General features: G+C 47.7%; 1 protein-coding gene across 1 annotated transcript in view; it reads right to left on the bottom strand.

Annotated features, from left to right (window-relative positions):
• The window catches only part of LOC146782779 (extracellular calcium-sensing receptor-like), a 55,175-nt gene extending 38,506 nt beyond the window's left edge, over positions 1 to 16,669 (bottom strand). Inside the window, exons 1-2 of the mRNA XM_085637249.1 lie at positions 16,569 to 16,669; positions 136 to 430 (exon numbers count right to left, since the gene is read on the bottom strand). Coding sequence (XP_085493375.1) covers positions 136 to 430; positions 16,569 to 16,669 — 396 coding nt within the window. The remainder of the gene's footprint in view (positions 1 to 135; positions 431 to 16,568) is intronic.
• Between the last annotated feature and the right edge of the window lie 4,626 nt (positions 16,670 to 21,295).

The raw sequence follows: 21,295 nt of genomic DNA, 5'->3' as shown, positions 1-21,295 counted from the left end.
TTCTACTGCTGAGTAATATTTGACACTCCCAGCTGCAAGCAAATTCACACTAGTCTCAAGTCAATACTATTCAATACTCTGCTAAATCCCTACCCTCTAAGGGGCTCTACAGTGGGATAATCTCAGTCATCCTACCTGAGGTAGTCTGTAGAGTCCCAGGAGCTGGGCCATGGCTACCGTCTGTGCCATGTCAGCATCTCCAATGATGGCCAACAGTCTGGAAGAAGAGTCCTTGAGCTGGTAGTTGAGAATGTCTGCCTCCCTTCCTGAGGTTAGATGAGTGACACCTTCTAGTGCTCCTCTCACCGCATTGCAGGAGTCGATGATCCCGAATCCCAGAGTGAGGTTGGGCAACACTCCCTGATTGTTGTTGATCTCATGCACGGCGAAGAGCATGGAGAGGACCCAGCGGTAGGCCCTGAGGCTGAAACTAAGGGAGGACAAGAGTGCCTTTTACAAAATGATAAAGAAATCCATTTACTTATGCAGAATAATATCACTCTCTAGTAAGAACTATGGAGATCTTTGTAAAGTATGGATAGCTCTACATCAGGCGCTATTCCCTCTGGCAAACAATCCCCACTATAGTATATTTTATACGCGCTGATGTTTTAACTAATTTTGTAAAGGCGAACTCTTTGCTTACATCTCACAGGTCAGACTTCCTTGAGGTTGGGTGAAAGAGGTCTCATGGAGAACCGTCTTGTAGTGGATGGGGAACGCCCCACCGATTATAATGTCTCCATCTTGAAAGGACCCACCGATTCCAAGCTGCTGCAGGCGACATCCAGATGTTGCTGTCCAGACTGGGGGGATAGATAGTAGCAGCAGAAAGAGGCGGGATGTAGACCATGCCATGTGGTGTACATGTCTAGAGTCGCCGAACTGTAGAATTAGATCTCTGTGTGAAGAAACAAACCAGCATGGAACACATAAAGAGGTAATGCAGGACCTACTTAACACCAAACACATGTGCATGATCAGACAGGCGAAGCAGACTCTTAGTCCACAGGCTTTGGGACATTTATACATTTTCTTTTTTATGGGTTCCACATTTTATCCAAAGTCTTGTAGGATCTAGATTTCTCAAAGCAAATAGCATATCTCGTTGCTACTTGTAGTGTGAATTACTTGCAGAAGATCTCAAATACAATGTTCTCTTCTACTCAGTGCATAAAATGAAGACTTTCTTGGTTCATATTGCAGACACAGCAGTATTTACACAGCTCCTGAACACTTTAGGGGTCTTAACGTTTGCGGCCTGTACTATTTCCCAGCAGGTCAGCACAGGGATGCACTCCATGTGCCTGGTGCAGTACAGTCTGGCATCTTTAGAGATCTCTGCCAGGCAGGAGGAGATCTCTGTGCTTTCAGCAGAGCTGCTGCAACAGTGGGTCCCCTGAAGGCACTGAAAATTGTATGCGGGTGCCACGTGCCACGTGCCACTTGCCACACTGCAAAGTATTTTGGTTGCTAGCAACAGGCTTCCAAACCACGGGCTTGGTGTTGAAAAGCAAACAAATATATTGGGACGATCCACTTTGGAGTTTTTTCTCTGTATATGAAGGTGATTAATCCTAGTTCCTGGTTGGCGCTGCCTGGTTTTCCTGGTGGTCTGAGACCAGAAAATATTATGTTGGAACGTTCACCCACAACATGGCGGACAATCTGATGTCCATTGATCTGTGGTCTATGGCCCATTGGGAAATTGGTCATAGGTTTCATCTGGTGGAACCAGCATAGTCTCTGCCTTTGGAAACATGGTGACCCCCCACCTCGCAAACTCTCAAGAAAACCCTAACTTTTTTTGCACACTAAGCAATCCTAAAAACTCAAACAACTTGTGATGTGTCTGCAGTGGATTACGAGGTGTGCAGAAGTGAAAGAAATGGAGTAAAGAGGCTGTCCTCTTGAATGGACCATAATGCACCTGTGCTCTCGAGCACACCTGTGGGTGGGGATCTGGAAACCCGTCCTGTAAATGTGGGTGATGGTGGTAGAAAACCCAGCTCCTTTTCTCATACATAGTTCTGTATATTATGAATTGCGGCGATAGTTCATATTGCCATTCTCCATCTGGTATAACATTGGGTCTAATTATATGATTCAAACCTTCGTGTTAACATTGGAATCAGAACATTATTATGATCCCTTCACAGAGTCCATGACTCAGGCTTTCAAGCCGCCTCAGTTTGTGCACTGGCCTTGCACACTGTTGGCTGCACAACTGTGCTATGAGTTCTTTAATATTTCTATATTTCACATTTGCAGGATTTTAAATGGGGTTGCACCATTTTCAGGGTAAAGGTGGGGCCTTGGGATGATGTTGGAGGCTGGCACCTCTAACATTGGCCAGGTGTTCAGGTGGCACGAACCATGGGTGTTTTTGGAGATCGCAGTGGGTGCAAACCTACAACCCAACATGTCTGTGTTCATAAGAATGCAAGACACTGCAGCAGTGCATATAGACTGACATACAGGAAGAGGCAATTAAAGTCGCGATCTCATGCATCTTGTGAATTGTATTATTTTATCCAGCTGTTGAAAAGCAAGTGTCTGACACACGTTTCGCTCCAACAGTCCCTGCGCGTAGCTTTTTCAAGGACATTATAGCGACATTCCTTTTAGTGGGCATTCTCTTAGCATATGGCCGAATAGTACAAGAATATTGTTGATAAAGTATCGTTCAGCAAAAAAAAGTGTGCCCTAAATATAGATTTAAATATCTTGAAGGTGAGAAGATATAGCTAAGAACATATTTATAACTCTCAACTCCACATAAATGTACCTCGACAATATATAGATTTTCAAGGTCCGTGAACGTGGTGTTAGAATAGTAAACCCACATTTACCTATACATACTTACTTACCTCCACAATATTTCACTTGTTGATATTTTGGGCACACTATTTTGGTAAGACAATACTTCTGTCTTCGATATTGTAATATACAACTGAAAGTGGTCCTAGTCAGTGTTTACGTTGCCATCATATTTGTTGAGCCAAAGTGGGGTTTTACATACATTTTCATCATAAAGGTGTGTCAGCATGTGTAGTTTATAATTTCCGCCACTTTAATTTACTCCTATGTATGACACGTTAGGTTTAACTGCCCCTTGGCCTGAGGTGGAGAAAAACCTGAAACATAAATGTATGCTCTCAATGCATCGATTACATGAGATTTAGACATTCACTCATGTCATTACCTCCCTTTTGTTCTGGGCTTTGCACAGCAGTTCTCCCGCCAGATGTGCTGATAGTCAGTTCTGGGACTCTGATCTCTCCCTGCTAATTTAAACCCTGTAAACCATTTGCTCTATGTTTGCCCCATTCAGGGGGCACTGTAACCTGCCCTAATGGGCCTGGCCCCTGGGTGTTCATGGACATTCTCCTAGTCATGCGTTAAGGGGGTGTTTTATCCTCCCCCGTCCGTCCCTGCCTGGACACAGACCACAAACGTGGACTCCAAAGTTCTGAAATCTGTGTTTTCGAATGCCGTGTGATTATGGGTTAATCCTCTCACCTGTGGCTTTGGAAGTCAAAAAGGTCCTGCCTCACTTGGTCCACGTTTTGTCACGGGGGGGGGGGGGAGGAGAGCCAGGCTCTATCTCACTTCCTTTGATGTCTTGTACATTGCATCTTTGATTTCTTGTACACCATCAGTGTGGACAACACGCTGATATAGGGGACTACAATTACTACTTGTTTCCATCACGTTTTCCACTGGATGAAACAAAGCTTCCTACATTTGAATGGAGCAAATGCTGAGACTGATTCCGAGGGAGGGAACAGAATGAAACTCCCCACCTCTCAAATGGTCTTCCAGCCTTGGTGCTCCACCATGCAGGGCACAGACAGTGCAGACCAGGGAGTCCTATTGGATGCAGAGATGTCCTTCAACCTCCAAGTCAGTGTAGTGGTCAAGGGCATCAGTACAAAGCTCTCCCTCCTGCAAACCCCTCATTCTGCTTTGATCACTTGCTAGACTTACAGAGAGCTTGGTGATAGCATGCCTTGGATGCACCAGCATTGTGTGCCTCAAACAAGCTGCATAGCCCGGTGCCCAGACTATGCCTGAACATGCACAGGTATATCAAAGCAGGGATCTAAGCAACGCTTCGGCTCCCAGTAGACGCGAGGATGAAATGCACAGTCCACTGTACTGTCCACAAATCCTACTGGGGCCAGGACGCCTCCAATCACCCACTCCCCACCAAGCTGACAGCAGGATCCTGTGCTTGGCAATGGCACATCCCCTTACTTGACACACTTTCAAATGGCTGAGATATGAAGGAAGGTTACTAGGAGCCCAAGCTGGTGGAACCCACTGAATCCAAACATGAGGGTAGAGCCAACATCCATGCATTTCAGAAAAAAACTAAAATCGCACTGTTCCTCTTGTGCCTCAGCTGCACACAAATACAGAAGGCAATTAAGCACATCAGACCGGGATCTGCGACTGCACTGACTAGACTCTGCCACATCTTCAGAATATCCAGAGTCCTGCCTACCTGCAGTGCTTTGAGACAGCCAAATGTCCACGTTCAGCACTATATACAACTCTTAAAAACAAATCTGATATAAGCCTCTACTTTGTCAGGGCCTGTCTCAGGCATTCAACAGCACTTTCTGAGAATATTTTCGGTTCACGGATGGCTCTGGCTGCAGTTCAATATCAGGTCAATTTCCACCTCCCTGGGTACACTTCAGGTGGCTGTACCTCTTAAGACTGGCCACTTTCCTCCTTTAACCGAGCTGAACATGCTATTTCTTCATTCATGCCTCGACAAGAGCTTTTTGAAAGGACTTTAGCATGGGCTTAAGCCAACACTTGAAATTAAACTCAGAAACTGGTAAAATACACAAAAAACTGACATTAACATGTATTTAAATGCATTGTTGTATCCTTCTTCCTATCAAATTAACAACAGAGTGTAATATTTGTGCCATAAGACGGCCAATGCCTCACCTGACCGCGCTGGCGTGTCACGGGGTCTGTGCTCCTGTGTTCGCTTGCTCTGCTTTTATCCACCTCTCTTCTGCATCAATTCCTGCAGGAGGCTCATCACAGGTCCCCAATGATGATAGCAAATGGTCCCCACCTGTGCAGGTTTTGCACACATCTGTCGATGATTTCTCACTGGAAGCCTCCCTTCAACCCTCCAACCCAAGGGGACATCAACCATTGGGGAATCAAAGTCTTGAACCTGTGACAGCTGCAGTTGCAGGTGTCAGCTGTGCTCTTCTCATTTCAGTTGTCAATAGCTTAAATGTACCCATGAATCCATTTTATGAGGGATTTGGATAGCAAAAACCCTGTGTTGAGTTCATGTATGCACACTCTGCATATATACATATTCTTTTTATGTCATCACATCATCTCTTTTTGGTACAATCTTGGTTTCATTTCAAATATTTGTCACAGCTATAATGAAGGTTTCCCTTTAGATTGGATTTTATGTAGATCCTTGTAGTTGGATCAAGGTAACCCTGTAGCCCATCAGACAGGACTGGGGGGGGGTGGGGGGGTCACCTTTACATCTAGCTTGGCCTAGAGACCAGCTCTGAGGCATCACACTCACTGACCCTGGGTTGGGTCTCTTGGCATCCCCATTGCCATATCTGACCAGATGCAGAGGAACCTGACCAATGATGTCCAGCCAGTGACTTCACAATCCACGCCCCAGTTTACTGTGGCTGCTCCTCTGGCCGTGGAAGTAGGATGTAGAATACTGATATCATAAGGAAGCACCAGCACCAGACGAGAGGAGGTATCAGGACCAGGAGGTCAAGTTGCTGTTTCCCATAAACTTTGGAAAAAACATGGATTCAGGGGAGACCCTGTCCAGGTGCCATGCATGGAACACAAGCTGCTAGACTCCTTGCAGAGGAGAGGCGCTGCCCAGACCAGGAGGTGAAGGAAAAAGCCCAGCTGATGTGAAGCGGATGCTTTGCAGAGAGATGCTCCCAGAGGGGCTGGAAGGTCTGAAGACCAACGGCCCTCAATGGAATGTTCTCTCCTGCACCAGAAGTGTCCAAGGACATGTTAGGGATGCTAAACTGTGCCTGTTGGCAAGCCTGCACTGCTTCTTTGACTTGCCCCCTCCACACCTTTTCCATAAGCTGTTAGACAGCAGTCACTCTTGGCCCTGGGGAAGAGAAGAGTAAGCCTAAGGAAGATAATGGTTATCTAGGTTGATTTAGTTTGAGCCTATACAGTCCATACTGGAGTCAAAAGGAACTTTAAGGTTCCCACCTCATCCAAGCGCCTTCTGAACCTGTCATTAATGAGATGCAGACCCCAAGATATGTTATTTGCAATGGCTGCCAATTGTGCACCTCCATGAAAATTGCAAATTGCAATTTAATGACTTCCTGTGACCTTTTAAACTTTGTTTGGGAGAAGCCCTATTATCTGCACAGGAACTTGGAGCATCTATAGCACATTCCTTTAGGCCGCCAGGGCATAAATATAAGTAGAACCTCACCCTTAACTAAGCACATGTAAGATATTATCCCAGACGTCCTCTTCCAGTTCAGTGGTTTCTGCTCCTAATGCAAATATTCTAAACATTATTGTATGATATTCATTATCTTCTGAGGTCTGGAACTTAGTAAACCGCATCGCTTGACCACCAATGCATCCTGCATCCTGGTCCAATACGTGGTCCCTGGGCTGTTACAGTGGTAAATGCTCTACTTTACCCCTGTTGGCTCAGGGCCTCATGGCCTATTGCACCCCAAGGATAAGCAGCTTCTTCTTTTGTGCACTTTACTATGCAGGGCTAAATATATTTAGCTTTCATGGCTTATTCCAGAAGGTGGCAGTGGCAAGCTCACATCCAGCATGACATGGCATAACACACGATAAACACAAAGTCCATTCAGAAATATAGCATCGAAAATATAGAGTGGCCTGACTTAACTTGACCAGCAGAAATTTGGACTACCAAAGAAATGGCTTTTTATTCTCTGTCAGAATCACATATTCCATTCCACCATATTACCAATGTTATCAATATCTGCACAATATCAAACCATTTATACATGGTATTCCAAATTGCAAAGGGAAGGGCTACCTTTTAACAGCCCATCCTCTTTGTAGTCCAGACTGGGTAGCAAAAGGCACTTTGCGACTCCTGATTTTGAAATCATAAAGCCTGTTTTTTTGCGAATCTCAGGCCTTGAAACTTCAAAATTGATACGTGTAATGGGCAAAATGTACCTTTGTCAGTGCTGACACATGCATGGAAAAAGCTAGATGCCACTCTATTGTAGAACTATTTGATGTCTACCCTGACCAGTCCTGGAAAACGCCCATGGACCTGAGTGCAAGCTGAAGTCGTTCATGTGGAATGTGAAGAGAATCAAGTCCAAGAGGTCCCAGAGGTTGAACGCAGCACGGAAGATCAAGGGATCCAGTTTCCAGCTGCCTTTGTTTGGGACATCCCAAGAGTACCAAACTGACATGGATTTGGACAGTTCTGGAACATACTGTACAATCATGAAATGAATGTTGCAGAGACAATGCTTCCTGTGGTGCTTGGAGAGGTTTGCAAGAGCATTCAACAGAGAGCTCCTGAGCTTCTTAACATTTTGCACACAAATGGGTTGCCAATGCTGACAACAATGTGTTTTTGGCTTAGCTACACACTTGCCAATTAAGGTGCCGGCAAATAGCTCTAATGCGTTGATGCAGATGTTCTGTTCCATCAGGGATCATGCAGATTGGCTCTCAACTTAACTTGCTGGTGTTAGGTGTGAGAGAAAAATCTAGAGCTGTACAAAACATTGCCTAGCCATTCCAAGACTCTAGGCTGGACAACTACTAGCATACCTTGGAACTAAACTCACAGGGCCCTCTTCACGAAGGCAAAAGGAGACAAAAGTCTATCTTTACGACTGTCAGTATTCACAAAGGTCATTTACGAGTAGTAAAATTTGACTTTTGTCTCAGTTTAACTTAAGTTTTGGTCTTAAATTTAACTAAGACCAAAAGTCTGGTCTCAGTTAAACTAAAGGCCAAAACTTAAACTTAAAGACCCAAGAGGAGGAGTCTGGATTTCCAGGGCCGAATCTCTTGCCAGTGAAACATATTGGAAAATGGCATGAAATAAAGCAGCTAATAGGCAAATATGACGTGAAGGGCTCCTCAGGAGATGCAAGAGGGAGCTGAGGGCTGAGTTCAGGTTCCACTTGATCAGACAAATCATGCGAGGTGGAAGTGTCAGGGTACAAAAAAAGTGTCTACTGTGAATCCCAAACATCTATTACCTGGGGAGTGTGCTGACAAGGGATTCCAGCATGTCCAAAAGAGGATTTGTCTGGTTCAGATGATGGGGCAATTCACTGGGGCCCAGGTGTTCCTAAAAGGTTATATCCAGGTAAACGAAAGCCCAACACTGCAGGTGAAATATTATTGGTTGCTGAGAACAGATTACCTGATGAGAAATTGGTAAAACTGAGAGAACTGATATGAGAAATGAGCAGTGCAAGATGGTGGGTGCCAACTAAAACCACCCGACACAATCCTGCCACCAATTAAGAAGGTTTAGTGGCTATTGGTATGAGTCTGAAGCATACACACTGCCTCCATGTTGTGAAAATCGCTGTTAACCAAATCAGCCACCTGACAGGTTTCTTTGGAGCCTGGCCTGTGCAACACGGGTAGAGGCCTGAGCCAAGATGGCACCTCTGCTGAGTCCGAGGTCCTGGTTCAGGGTGTGTGGGGTGCTGACAGAGTGGGCTTATGGTCAGGGCGGTTCATTGCTGTGTGCTCAACATGAAGTCCCGGAAACTCACTCCTGTCCTTGTGGACCAAATCAACGACTGCGAGAAGGCAGCAGGTCCCATCCTGAGGTGGGGGAGCCACATGGCCCCCTAATGTGTCAGCAGGGAAGCATGGCCTGGAGGATGCGGCTCTGGAGCTGCGACCTGCGGGAATGTCCCTGGGAGTGCCCGCAAGTGAATCTTGGGAGACCCAAAGCTCCCGTACTTGTTGGGAGAATGCTACATCAGTGGAGGAGATGCTGGGACACAGCTAAATGGGAGGACTCCCCTCCATTTTGATAGACTTCAAGTCCCCGGTGCATAACCCAGCATTACAGGCCAGCCATTACAGTAAGGGGCTGATTGGAGAGCCCAGACCAACATTTTTGTGTCATATCATAGTGGACCTGGGTCCCTTTCCTTCTTTTCTCCTCTTCTGCCCCTTCTTGGGCCTGAACGGTGCAGGCCTGATACCCCCCACCCTTTTGTTCTGCCTCCAGAGAGACGCAACCTTCAGCATGTGGTTGCGATGGTTCTGCAGTTCTGCTGCCCCATTATTTGACTGTGGGGTTTGGGGAGAGGCCAGGACTAGATCTGCTCCGATTGTGGTACCTCAGCTGGCTGGTGCCTGCATTTGGTGCTTGATGTGAGAGCCGCTGCATTGTAACTCACTGGAAGAAGATTATATGACCTGGGAGGCCTTTAGAGCCATGACCTCACAGACTTGACCCCAGAGGAGGACTACCTCCTCCCAGGGAGCCTCTTGGGAGGCAGACCCTACAAGTTAACTGATATTTTCATACCAGCGATGTGAATATCCCAGTAGTACTCAATAACAACCGGGGGGGGGCAGTGAATAGTCCAAGTGCCACCTGCATCATTCCTGATATGAGCAGTGTTTTATCACCCAGTAAACCAGCGCGGTTGCCTTTCTTTCACCCAAATGCTGCACTAAAGATCAAGCAGGATGCCTGCCTGCTTGTAACTTCCTGCACATTCCGCACCAATCCTAATATGAGCGATGCTTTGCCCTATAGCGGATAATGCCAGTGTCATTCACATAGCTCAAAGCTGATTTCAATGAACAGTGGACCAGCACCGTTGCCATTCCTTCACTTAAATGCTGCACCTATGATCCAGCAGGGTGCCTGAGTAATGCTTCTGGCATTTCCCGTTCCTGTTAGGAGTGACGTCTCACCCATAAGCGTATAAACGCTGATGTGCTTTATTTTACCCAATGTTGATTTGTGTTGATGGTTTTGCCACCTTTACACTGAATCTATTCTAGATGGAGCAGTATACAATCCCCCACTCTGTTACGATCCTTAGGGGAATAATCACAAGAAACTATCGCCGAGTCAATGGCACTTTATCTCAGCCAAAGTCGTGATAAAAATACCTCCCGATTCACAAGCCGGTGTAAACAGCCCACAGCACCAGTTTACCCTCGATAGCAGTCACAAAAAACATCGCCACAGTGGACCCGCGCAACTATCGCTAATGAGTTGCAGAGTGGGCGTTCCCGTGCCAAAATCCACGACAACATCACACCACAACATTCTCAACGACCAGCCACATCAGCGATAAAAACACAAAACAGGTGATAAGGTGCGTTAGCACCAGGAAATCTACACCTGCTCTGACCTGGTACAAAGTCGGACGGCAGCCAGCACCACAAAAGGGAGACCAGCCCAGGACCACACCCGAAGGCCAACAGAAGCCATGGAGTCACCCATCATGCGGCCCGGACACCCAAGAGGGCCGCAACACCCACCGACACCACCCCAGGACCACAAGCCACACCCGGAACACCCCCCCGACCACCACAGACACAGTGCAGACAAAGACAGCGGACCCCCAGGAAGCGCACCAGCTGCGCAGACCCAACCTCTGACAATGTCACCGTCCACCACAGGCTGAAAGGGCCAACCCTCCTACGCATCCTGACCAACAACGCCCAACAGGCCGACGGCACCAACACAGCAGACAACCAACATCCCACCCCACACCAAGCTGATGACTGTGCTGCACCTGTTGGCCCCTGATACCACCCAACCAACACCCGCCACAGTCGGAGTTACACAGCCAGCCACATCCAAGTCTCTCACACCTGACCTGGACAACACCATCAGCCTGTCCCCCCAGACCCATACGTCCAACACAATGCGCAGGATCTGCTGGACACCAAGCAAGGACCATACGCCATAGCTGGATGCACGCACGTGTTGTGGGCAACCCACAGCACACATGTCAGACCTGTGCCCCCTGCCGACACAGCACACAATCACCACAACAGAAAGCACACGTCTCACAGCAATGTGCAGACAACAACCGAACACCATGGAACCACTACCAATCTCGCCTCCAAATACCCAGCCAGTGTGCATGAGTCCGTCATCCTCCGACAGTCCATCAGCAACCAGCGTCCCCAGGATGGCACCAAGGGAATGCACAGCCCCCTGGCAAGTTCAAAAGTAACACCCCACTCACATCAACCCCACAACCATGCAACTCACAACTCCGGCAATGCACACGTCACAAAATCAAAATCAACATGCCAAACAACATGCCCACCCACCAGACACGACAGAACAACTCACAATGGTAACCTGGGCAAGCTGCGCACATGAGCCATCAACGGCACCTCAGCCACACACTAGCCCAATGTGGGGAGAGGTTGTAACCAGGCATGTGTGAAGGAGGCAGGAGAACCATGATTGGGAAAGCACACAATGCCAAGAGTGGCGGAGATGTGCTGGACAGACCGCAGTATGCAGAACACACCCATATCCATGGCGACACACACCACAGGTGTATGGAGTGTGGTGGACAGTGGACGCAACCATGTCCCCCAGGCCAGTGGTGGAGTCAGCGCAAATGTTGCCTGTCACGTCCCCCCCGTAAGCGTGAGCAGAGTGGGATTGCCCGGCGTACGCCAGGCCAGCGTAGGGGTGTGAATAAAAAGCATGTAGTCCTAGGCGTGGTCCACATCCGGAAAGCCCAACATCTCTGCCAGGGCGGGGCCTTTTACCACACCACGAGGCCGACGCCGTCCTCGTAAGCGGAGTTGCCTGCGATCCTGTGCGCCTGCTGGACCCAGGCACGCAGGACCACTAACCCGTCAGGCCCTCCCCTGTGCAGCCAGGCCACACTGATCACCTGCTGACACCGGTGTGTGTCAAGGAGGGTCCACCACGGGCCGGTGCAAGTTCCAAGCATAAGTTCCGTGACTTCTGCGGCCTCCGCAGACCATCCCTGGCCCCCCGACGCTGGCCCACATTACTCCTTCCACGAACACATACTACACTGGCGTCCTCTTCGGCCCAGTAGGTCCCATATGTGAAACTGTGTCCTGAGTCCTGAATGGCAGTGACCCCAAAGCCTGGGCAGCGGCCACAGCACCAGATCCCCCGATCAGTGAGGCATAGTTCCATATGGGCATCTTGCAACACGTGGTGCCACTAACCCTGTTCAACACCAGCCGGCGACACGTGGATAAGGGCTCAGGCCTACCCTGCGGACCAGTAGGTCCCACATCCAGCACCTAGTCATGAATCACAAATGGCAGCGTCCACACCAGTGAGCGCACGGAGAGGAGTGGAAGATGCGGCTCAGTCCGAATGAAACCCGGATCTGAGTCACGGAGGTGATCGCACACTATCAACAACTGACCCGGTGCCATCAACCCTGTTCACTGCAAGTCCACGAGCCGTGGTGCCTCCGAACCTGAACTACGCTTGCCGGTGGGGCCATTCAACCTATGCCGGCGACACTAGGTGAATGGACCATGCTGACCGCTGCCTCAAGCCTACACTGCGGTCCAGTATGTCCCTCATGTGGAACTGTGTCCTGGCCAAGATGTGGAGGAGCCAACACCATTGGACATGCCTCATCGCAGGCGGCATCCCCTAACGGCACTGGTACCACTAACTCTGTGCGCAATGAGTCATGGGCACTATCTGGTTGGACCTTGGTGGCGACTGAGTCCAGAGGCTTGTGGTTTCCTGCATCTTCATCTGGCTGGACCGGACTTGGTGTCCAACATGTGTCTGTTCCATTACTCTCCGCCATAGTGACTGTTTCTGCGTGGTCCTGCCCTCTACATCTTGCCCGGGGGGCACACCTTCCATTGTCCACAGAGACACTCTGCGACTAGCCCCCTGTCATCTACGAGAACCTGCTCTGCACTCGTGACACTGCCCCAGTGCACCGCAAGTCAGTGGCCCATGGCGGCAGGCCCGTGCAGGATGTAGTGCATCTGGGCCACTAACTCTGTGCAGCACAAATCATGGGGCCTTTATGGTTGTATGGTTGTGTCCTTTACGATGTACACTGTTGTCAATTTCTGACTGCACCAGGCAGGTCTTGCCGGCTGGTGTACACACACCCCACACACATCTAACACAGGTGTCACTCGGTAGGTGTGCCTGCTAATAAATGTGGCCGTGTGCACGTGCCCGTAGCCATTCACACCATCTGAGCAAGTATGTCCGTGTGTTCATTGTGTCAGCTTGATGTGCACGGGCCCTGCAATATCACAGTGTGCTGTCTTCTGCGGACCTTGCCATGTCACCTCAGCGTTGGCAGTGACCCTGGACATGTAGCCCCGCACCTGCCCCCCTGCATGCACAGGCTGTGTGTGCTGGTTTGGCAGGGGGGGCAGGCTGTGGTCCGGACCTGGCCAGGTGCAGGAACTGCAGTAAGTGTGTCTCAATTTTGGGGTGATGTCGCAACAAGGGCCACAGTACACAATGTTGCAATGTGGCAGGGCCTGCAGGTACGGGGACATGTTGGAGCGCTAGAACGCTCGGGCTCTTGGTACATGCATGCCAGGGGTGATGTGTATCAGTATTACAGATGCAGGAGTCTGTTGCCTGTCCTCTTTCTCTGCGCGGTCCCGGCCAGCCATGGGCTGGACACCTGTGTCCACCCTGTCTGGACCATTGGCCTATACCCAAGTGGGCGCACACCTTCGAAGGCCAGCATCGTGGTGTTGTTGGCATGGCGCTGGACATGCGCGGACAGGCATTGGAATGGTGTCCCGTAGGAGTGGACTTGATGCAAGCATGCAGCGCACACAAGTGTGGGTGCCTGTGGCAGGGCGGAGCAACTGTGTGGCAATGTGACACACAGGGAGTCAGCTCATGTGCATCGTGCTGGGCAAATCATCCATGATTCCCAGGGTTGCAGACGTCCCACCACACCCACGACCAGCCTCTGTACGTCTCCTGTATGCATGCAGCTGGTGAAGTTTACGTAGGGATGAAAGGTGCTTTGTCTGTAGAATCAGGCGGCAGCACATCTGCAGCTCCGAGCAGGAACTTGCATGTGCCCAGCACCTCCTGACAGGTACGAGGGCATTTGCTTGCGACTCCCACACTACGCACTGCCCAGCGTGAGACCGGCGTGTACACATCCCACACGCAGTGGTCCTTGGTCATAGTTGGCACGTACTCCCACCCCACCCAAGGCCTGCACCCGTTGCACACAGACACTGCTCACTGGACGGAGCTGTGCCATTTCACCCTCCGGACTGTCTCAGGGCAGGCCAGTCCCGCTTCAAGCAGAGCCACAGACGCAATGGCAGACCATCCCGGACACATGGTCTACTCCAGTCACGTGGAGCTGTACCGTGCACATCTGCTGCATGTACTGGGGGCACTGCCATTGGCAGTTTTGCGGATCAGTTACCGGGTGGGCTTCTGCCTTGCGCACGTCACCTGTGTGCACCCTGTGTTGCATTGTCGCTTGTGCATATTCGAGTGGTCCATGGATGTCTACCTCTCCAACGTAACTGTAGCTGACCTGGATTTTGACGTTTGTGTGCTCCCTCTGTTGGACCACAACCAGGGGCGTCACCAGGATGACCGCTTATGGCATGCATGGATGTTCGGCATGCAGGCTGGAAACTGGACCTGGGAGATTGCATGAATCGTCGTGTGCAGTGAACACATTGAGCCACTACCCGATTGGGCTTTGGAGCACATTGGGTCCAGTGGTTGGAGTCAGCACATTTGTCCTGGTCAGCTGATGGATTACGTCAAGGACATGTCAGATGTGGTGGCTGACGATCGCTCATTGGAGATGTTGGCCTACGCTGCTGCACTTGCGTTCATGGATGAGTGACAAGGTACCTGCTGCCACACCTGGATGTGAGTCATTGTACTTGTCACGACACATGGTTGCATGTTGTGGATGTGGTCACCAGTCCCGAGACGACAGTGGACATGGCTACGTTGGCCAGGACTCATGTTCCAGGCGCGGACAACCAACGCGGGTTGGCACTGACTTGTGTTGGTGAGCGACTCCCCCGAGATGGACATGGGCACTTTCCTACATTCATGCTGCTGCATTGGTCTGCATGTCGTGGCACTTATCTTGGCCGTACTGAATCGCACTTGTTGATAAAGTTTCCGCACTTTCACTTGTCTCCAACTGTGTTGTGTCTTGATTTGCATGCCAATGTGTGTCACGGACTCTCTGGCTCCCTGTCATATGTGCATTGCTACCCCATCTGGACTGTGTGTTTGTACATGTGCATTATCATGTCCCTGTTTCGTGCTTTGCCAGATGCGTATGGCCTTTTACCGGCCACAGGCGGGAGCACTTGTGTCCTGTGTTTGGTTATGCGCAAGTTGGTGTTTGTAACACATTGTGTTGGGTGTTGGGGTGCTCTGCTTCCTGTGTGTGTGTGTGCTGCATTGTGTGTGATATGCCCCTTCAGCTCTGATTTGGCTAACCCTTCTCCCTTTCAGGCGGTGTTGTGTTCACTTTGGTGCCTGTTCAGTGCTGGATTCCCACCTCCTGTGTGCATTGCTGCCTTCTTGTTGTTGGCGTTGTTGCTGCTTGTTTGTGCCTTTCGTATCATAGCTGGAGTTCTGGTTTTGTGCCATTGACCTCCTCCGCTCTCAAGATGCATTCATCTTGTCCACGTTGGGCTGCCATGTACGATGTTTTGTTGCCAATGGGTTTGGTGGGGTTGTCTGCTGGCTCGGGTTGCCTCCATTGTGGTTGGCTGTTGTTTTCTGTTTGGTCTGTCTTACTTTTTCAGGCTTTGGTTGTGCTTATTCCTGCCTGCCGTGTGTTTCGCGGTCTGGGCGGTGCTTATCCCTGCTTTCCTCCTCGCGGATGGGCTCATCGCGAGTTTTCTGGTGTTTTGGTTTGTGTTTTTATCTCCGTCGGGGTGGTTGTATCGCGAACATTGGCCACGTTGTCGGCGGACTATCGCATGCTACCTCCGTGTTGTGAATTCCACGTTGACACCGGGTTATTTTCCCGCGATGAACTGCGATATTGAAAGTTGCGTTCCGCTCCTCTTGCGGTAGTTATCACACGTTCTTGTGAATATCCCCCTTAGTGTTGTACTGCACCAGAGGTTTGGCTCAGGATAGAAACTTTGTAAATCCCCAGTTCGAGCGGTGTATACATTATTAATTATATGCCTAAGAGTTACACTGCACCAACAGTGTGACTCAGGACATTTACTATCTATCAACATATTAACGAGCAGTGTATAATTTTTATTGTGCACACATGCTCACAGTTGTATTCAATGCCCAAGTGTCACACATCACTTGCGGTTTGGCTCAGAATGACACTTTGTATCAACTAGAGTATGAGCGTTATATAGCTTTTCTTGCATAAACACGCTTATATGTGCCTACAATTCACCCTACGTTATGATTCAGGATAAATACTTTGTATCATCCTATTCATCCAGGTCACGCATGAACCCGCGTGGAAAGATATGTTCTATCATTGCAACAGTGAGCGGAGACTAGAACGCCACCTAGAGGCTACCATCTTTGATGAGACCCTCGAGCATTGCACAGCATGCACGATACGCTGTGGCTGAAGGCTGAATCCCGCTTATCTAGCAGGTCTCCTTTGCTGTGCTCCATTATCCCAAAGTGCAGAGAGGAGCAGCAACAATGTATTCAGTCCCATCTTTAAGACATTAGTAAGGATCAGAAGGAACTACTTTTTTAACCCCTTAACATACCAATTCAGGTTTTATCGACAATACCTTAATTGTTTACTTTTTAGAAAAGACAAGTTGTTACTTTCCTTTTGGAATCTGTTGAGGATCCATAAACAGCTCCATACTCTGCGCAGCTGCCCGAGACGACGCCGCCCCTCACTTAAATGGTAGGTAGGAGTGCAATTATGAATGGTCAGTTGATCATTTTCATTCAGTTTCTTTTAGATACACTTAATGACATGCATTTTCCTAGGAAGTATCCTGTAAACAGGACCAGTTACATTTTTCCAGTGGATACTTTTTGGATCCACAAGTTGCACCGCCCGCATATGAACCCATCCCGGCTGGGAGGTGAGATGAGCTAGGATTTTTATAACTTTAACTTGCTTCCACCATATAATTATTGATCAATATTAATGAGGGCACACATTTCCTTGTAGGGCCTTATATGCGCAGCACATTGCTTGTGCTCCTTGATCCATTCTGAACACGGTAGAAAACACCTACAATAAGCAAATCTAGCTGTTGTTGTACAGATTTTCAAAACAACAAACAGGCACTGTATTGATGTATTTGATTTATGTAATTGAAGGCATTGTCTTTTTGTCACCATCCGAAGCAGCCTTGCGTGACTTTTTTCTGTAACTTCAAGATATGAATGAGAAGATATGAAGGAAACTCAGACTCATGTGCGTTGGTAATCATTTATTGTTATGTGAGAATTAAAAGACAAAGTATAAGGTGTTGAAGAAATATGCCTTTCCCAACAGAACCTATTGTAACTATATACGGCTGTATACCCAGGTCCTGAGGGATACATGGTCACCCCATTGTAATCAATGGTCTAGAGATGGAGACGCATGCTTCCAAAGGTCAAAACTTCATTCATAGTAGCTATCAAAGTATTCATCAACTGAGAGGTATCAGAGAGAAACACCTATCTACAGTGTGGAATACATTAACAAGTTCATTCAGGGCCAAGGTGGCGCTTACTTTTTTAATCTAGACACATCTCTCAATGATAAATTGATCAAACTAGAAAAACAAGAGAAAAATATAGTCTGAATCAGACTACATTGTCATTTACTTACTAAATATCATCAGGCAAACATTATTCCAGTGGGACTCCAAGCAAGAAACAAGCCTGCAATGTTTGTTGATGATCCTAGGTTTAGAGAGAACTTTAGTTTTGTCCATCACAAAAATTGTTCCATGCAGTGACCAAGGAAATAGCAGACTAAGAAAAAGAAATGATAGAGGACAAGGCTTTAAGCAATGCCAAAGAGGCATTAGAAAGACTTGAAAAGACCAACCTTGACTTTAACACAATGACAATCCAGGAAATTAGACAAGTTGTTGAAAGACATAAACGCTCATGATAAAAATGCAACATATCCATATCTATCAGAGGAATTCTGTAAACAAGACAATCGGGGCTGATACACCAACAGGGGAAGGAAAACAGCCAAGCAGTACACAAACTTCTCTCAGTCCTGGGGAGTGAGTGGCTCAGAGAGTGATAGCGAGCAACCAAGTACCAGCACAGGTGGACACGCAAATGATTAAGGCCAGGGCTACTAAGATTCTAATACAGGATTTTTTTCGCGGATGGGAGATGGATGCCCCACAGAAGGAGAGGTCAGGAACAGGGTTGTGGCAGTGGCCGGGACTAGCGTTGGAACTGAGGGGGAAGCAGAAGTCGGAGATCTGTCCAGCTCTTTCCACAAGAGAGTCATGGAGAAATCCAAACCAGGGGGTAATATTACAGATGGTAGCACCCCTCATGGGGGCAGATTTACAAGACCCTTGCACCACTTTTGCGTCACTTTTAACATGGGAAAAGTGACGCAAAAGTGGCGCAAGGGGCTTGTAAATCTGGCCCATGGAGTCTAAGAATTCCGTTCTCAACCTTTCAGATTACATACTTACTGAGAGAGAGCAAGACAAGCTATTCAAAGATCTGTCCTTTATACTCTCTTAGATCCAAAGGAATGGGTCTACTCAAAACTACCTGCCCCAAAAAAGCTAAAATGGGTGGCAGATCATTCCGCACCTTAGCTGCTAAGCAATGGAACCTCCTGCCTCTAGATATCAGGCTGGAGAGTAATGAAATCGTATTCAGGAAGAGACTGAAAACTTGCCTCTTTGCTGTGTGAACTGGTTCCTTCTTCTTTTTTCCTCTACTGCTGCATTCTCTCTCCATAGCGCGGGGACACACCGGGAGGTGTTACCAAGCGCTCTACAAACTCCTTTAAACTTAAACTTAAACCTACCTCTCCGCCCTGTCGTTTTAACATTAAAGTGGAACTACAACACTTTTCAGGAAGGCATTTTGTTTTTACAATACCAGTCCAACCCAGAAAAAAGACGGGAGCCACAGAGTTGAGACCACTATCTACATTCACACCTCCTGCACAATTGATGCCACACAAAATGTTAACATATGAACAGGTGACACCCCACGATGTTATGGAACTCCTTAATCACAGAGAATTCATCAAATATGATATCAGTAAAGAGGAATGCATGAGCTTAGAGTCATTACAATGAAATACTGCTATTGGTACCAAGTCTGCAGACAAAGGGAGAGCAATAGTTATACAGAATGTGGAAGACTAAAGCATTGAAGTACTTTCTTCACTTAAAGTACAAGAAAGCTACTGTAAGTTACAGAAAGATCCAACACAAGAGGTGAATACGTTAATTAAACAATTAACTCAGGAAGGTTTAACTGAAGGATATCTGAGTGAGCTTGAATTGAATTTTCTGAACAAAAAAGTCTTAGGCTACCCACAATACATACTCTCCCTAAGATACATACAAATTTGGAGAAACTCCAAGAGCCACTCTGTAAATACCTAACTGTCATTTTTAAAACCATGGGTGCAGAAAACTAAGTCATATGTAGGAGACACCATGGAAGTCATCCAGATGATTGAGAATCAACCCTTTGACTTATCTAGCCAACTATTGGTTACCTTGAATGTAGCTTTTTTTGTACACCTGCATTCCACAGGAGCAAGCCCTGGAGGTGGTAAGTGAGGTTCTGAATAGGAGAGAGAGCCCCACCTGGGTCCTAACAGAGTTCAAAGTCGAAATGCTAAGAATAGAGATGACAAAAAACTTCTTTGTGTTTTGTAATGAATACTATTTTCAAACCAAGGGAATAGCCATGGGTGTTGGTTATCATTTATAAAGATAACGTATAAACTGTTGGAGAAATATTCCTTTCCCAACAGAACTCATTGTAGCTGTATACTGTTTGGCAGAAGCTGTTTTTTTATGTAGTGATGTCAATGCCGGGTCCAGACGACCCTCATTGGTTTACAGGGCTTACTTTAATAATCCCATGTGCTCTATTTGTGGCCGGAGGTCGAGCAGCTTAGGTTCATCAGAGAGCAGTGTTAAACATTTGTTGCACACACACACAGTCAATCAAGGGTTCACACACTCAATAAGAAATCCAAGAACAATTACAAAAAATTCTGTAGATTTTAATAAGAATTTAGACACCAAAATCTTTAGAAAAACTCAAGTACAAATGGAGATATCGATTTTAAAGCAAAAATAGGAGAATACTCGAATAACGTTTTTGAGGCATGAGCCTCGAATGCTGAAATGTTATCCTATGAGAGAAAAACAAAGATAGAAAACAGGTACTTGCAGGTGGTGTTCAGAGGTACCGTTTGGAACTTAAGGTGCTAGTAATGGCTTGCACCATTTCACTCATCTTGTAATGGCAGTCTGTTTGGAGTTTGAGTGTGAGTCCCTTTGAGAGGCATAATACCTGCTTCACCCCATAGGGACCCTTTTTACTACCCATGCCCTGGGTACCTGGGGTACCATTTACAAGGGTTCTAAAGTCCTTGCTAAATTGGTTACAATTAACATGTGTGTGTTGTTTCAGTGAAAGGGCACTGGGGCCGGGTTAGCAAGGACCCAGTGCACTTCAATCAAAAGCATCAGTACCAGAGGGTAAAAAGTGGGGGATGACCATGTCTAAAAGAGGCAGTTTCCTACACACACACACTCCTAAATGAAACAGAATGAGACTAACCTATGTCTTCGTTGTCTAATTGGAAGAACCAGGAAAGGTCATCTGCATTGGCATTGTCAGTCTCAGGTCTGTGTTCCACTGTAAAGTCCATTCCTTGTAGGGAGACATACCATCTCAACAGTTTGAGGTTTTCCCCTTGCACCTGCATAAAACATCTGAGAGGCCTGTTGTCAGTTTGAACATGGACGTGAGTGCCAAGAGGTATGGTCTCAGCTTCTTTAGTGACCAGACCACAGCAAAGGCTTCCCTCTCTATGACATTCTACCATTGTTCTCTAAGGAGTAACCTCCTGCTAATAAGAGCAACAGGCCAGTCTCGGCCTTCATCGTTGGTCTGGGATGTCTGAAGCTTTGTGTATGGGTACTGAGCACATTGCTACTTTCAGGGTGTCAAAAGCCTTTTGACAGCTCACTGTCCAGTTAAACTTCTTTGGTTGCTTCTTGGAGGTCAATACTCTGAGGGGTGCCACAATAGTACCATACCCCTTCA

The sequence above is a fragment of the Triturus cristatus genome, chromosome 12 (assembly GCF_964204655.1).
Source record: "Triturus cristatus chromosome 12, aTriCri1.1, whole genome shotgun sequence".
NCBI lineage: Eukaryota > Metazoa > Chordata > Amphibia > Caudata > Salamandridae > Triturus > Triturus cristatus.
The sequence above is the reverse complement of the archived record's forward strand: the minus strand, read 5'-3'. Positions and strand labels throughout refer to the sequence as shown.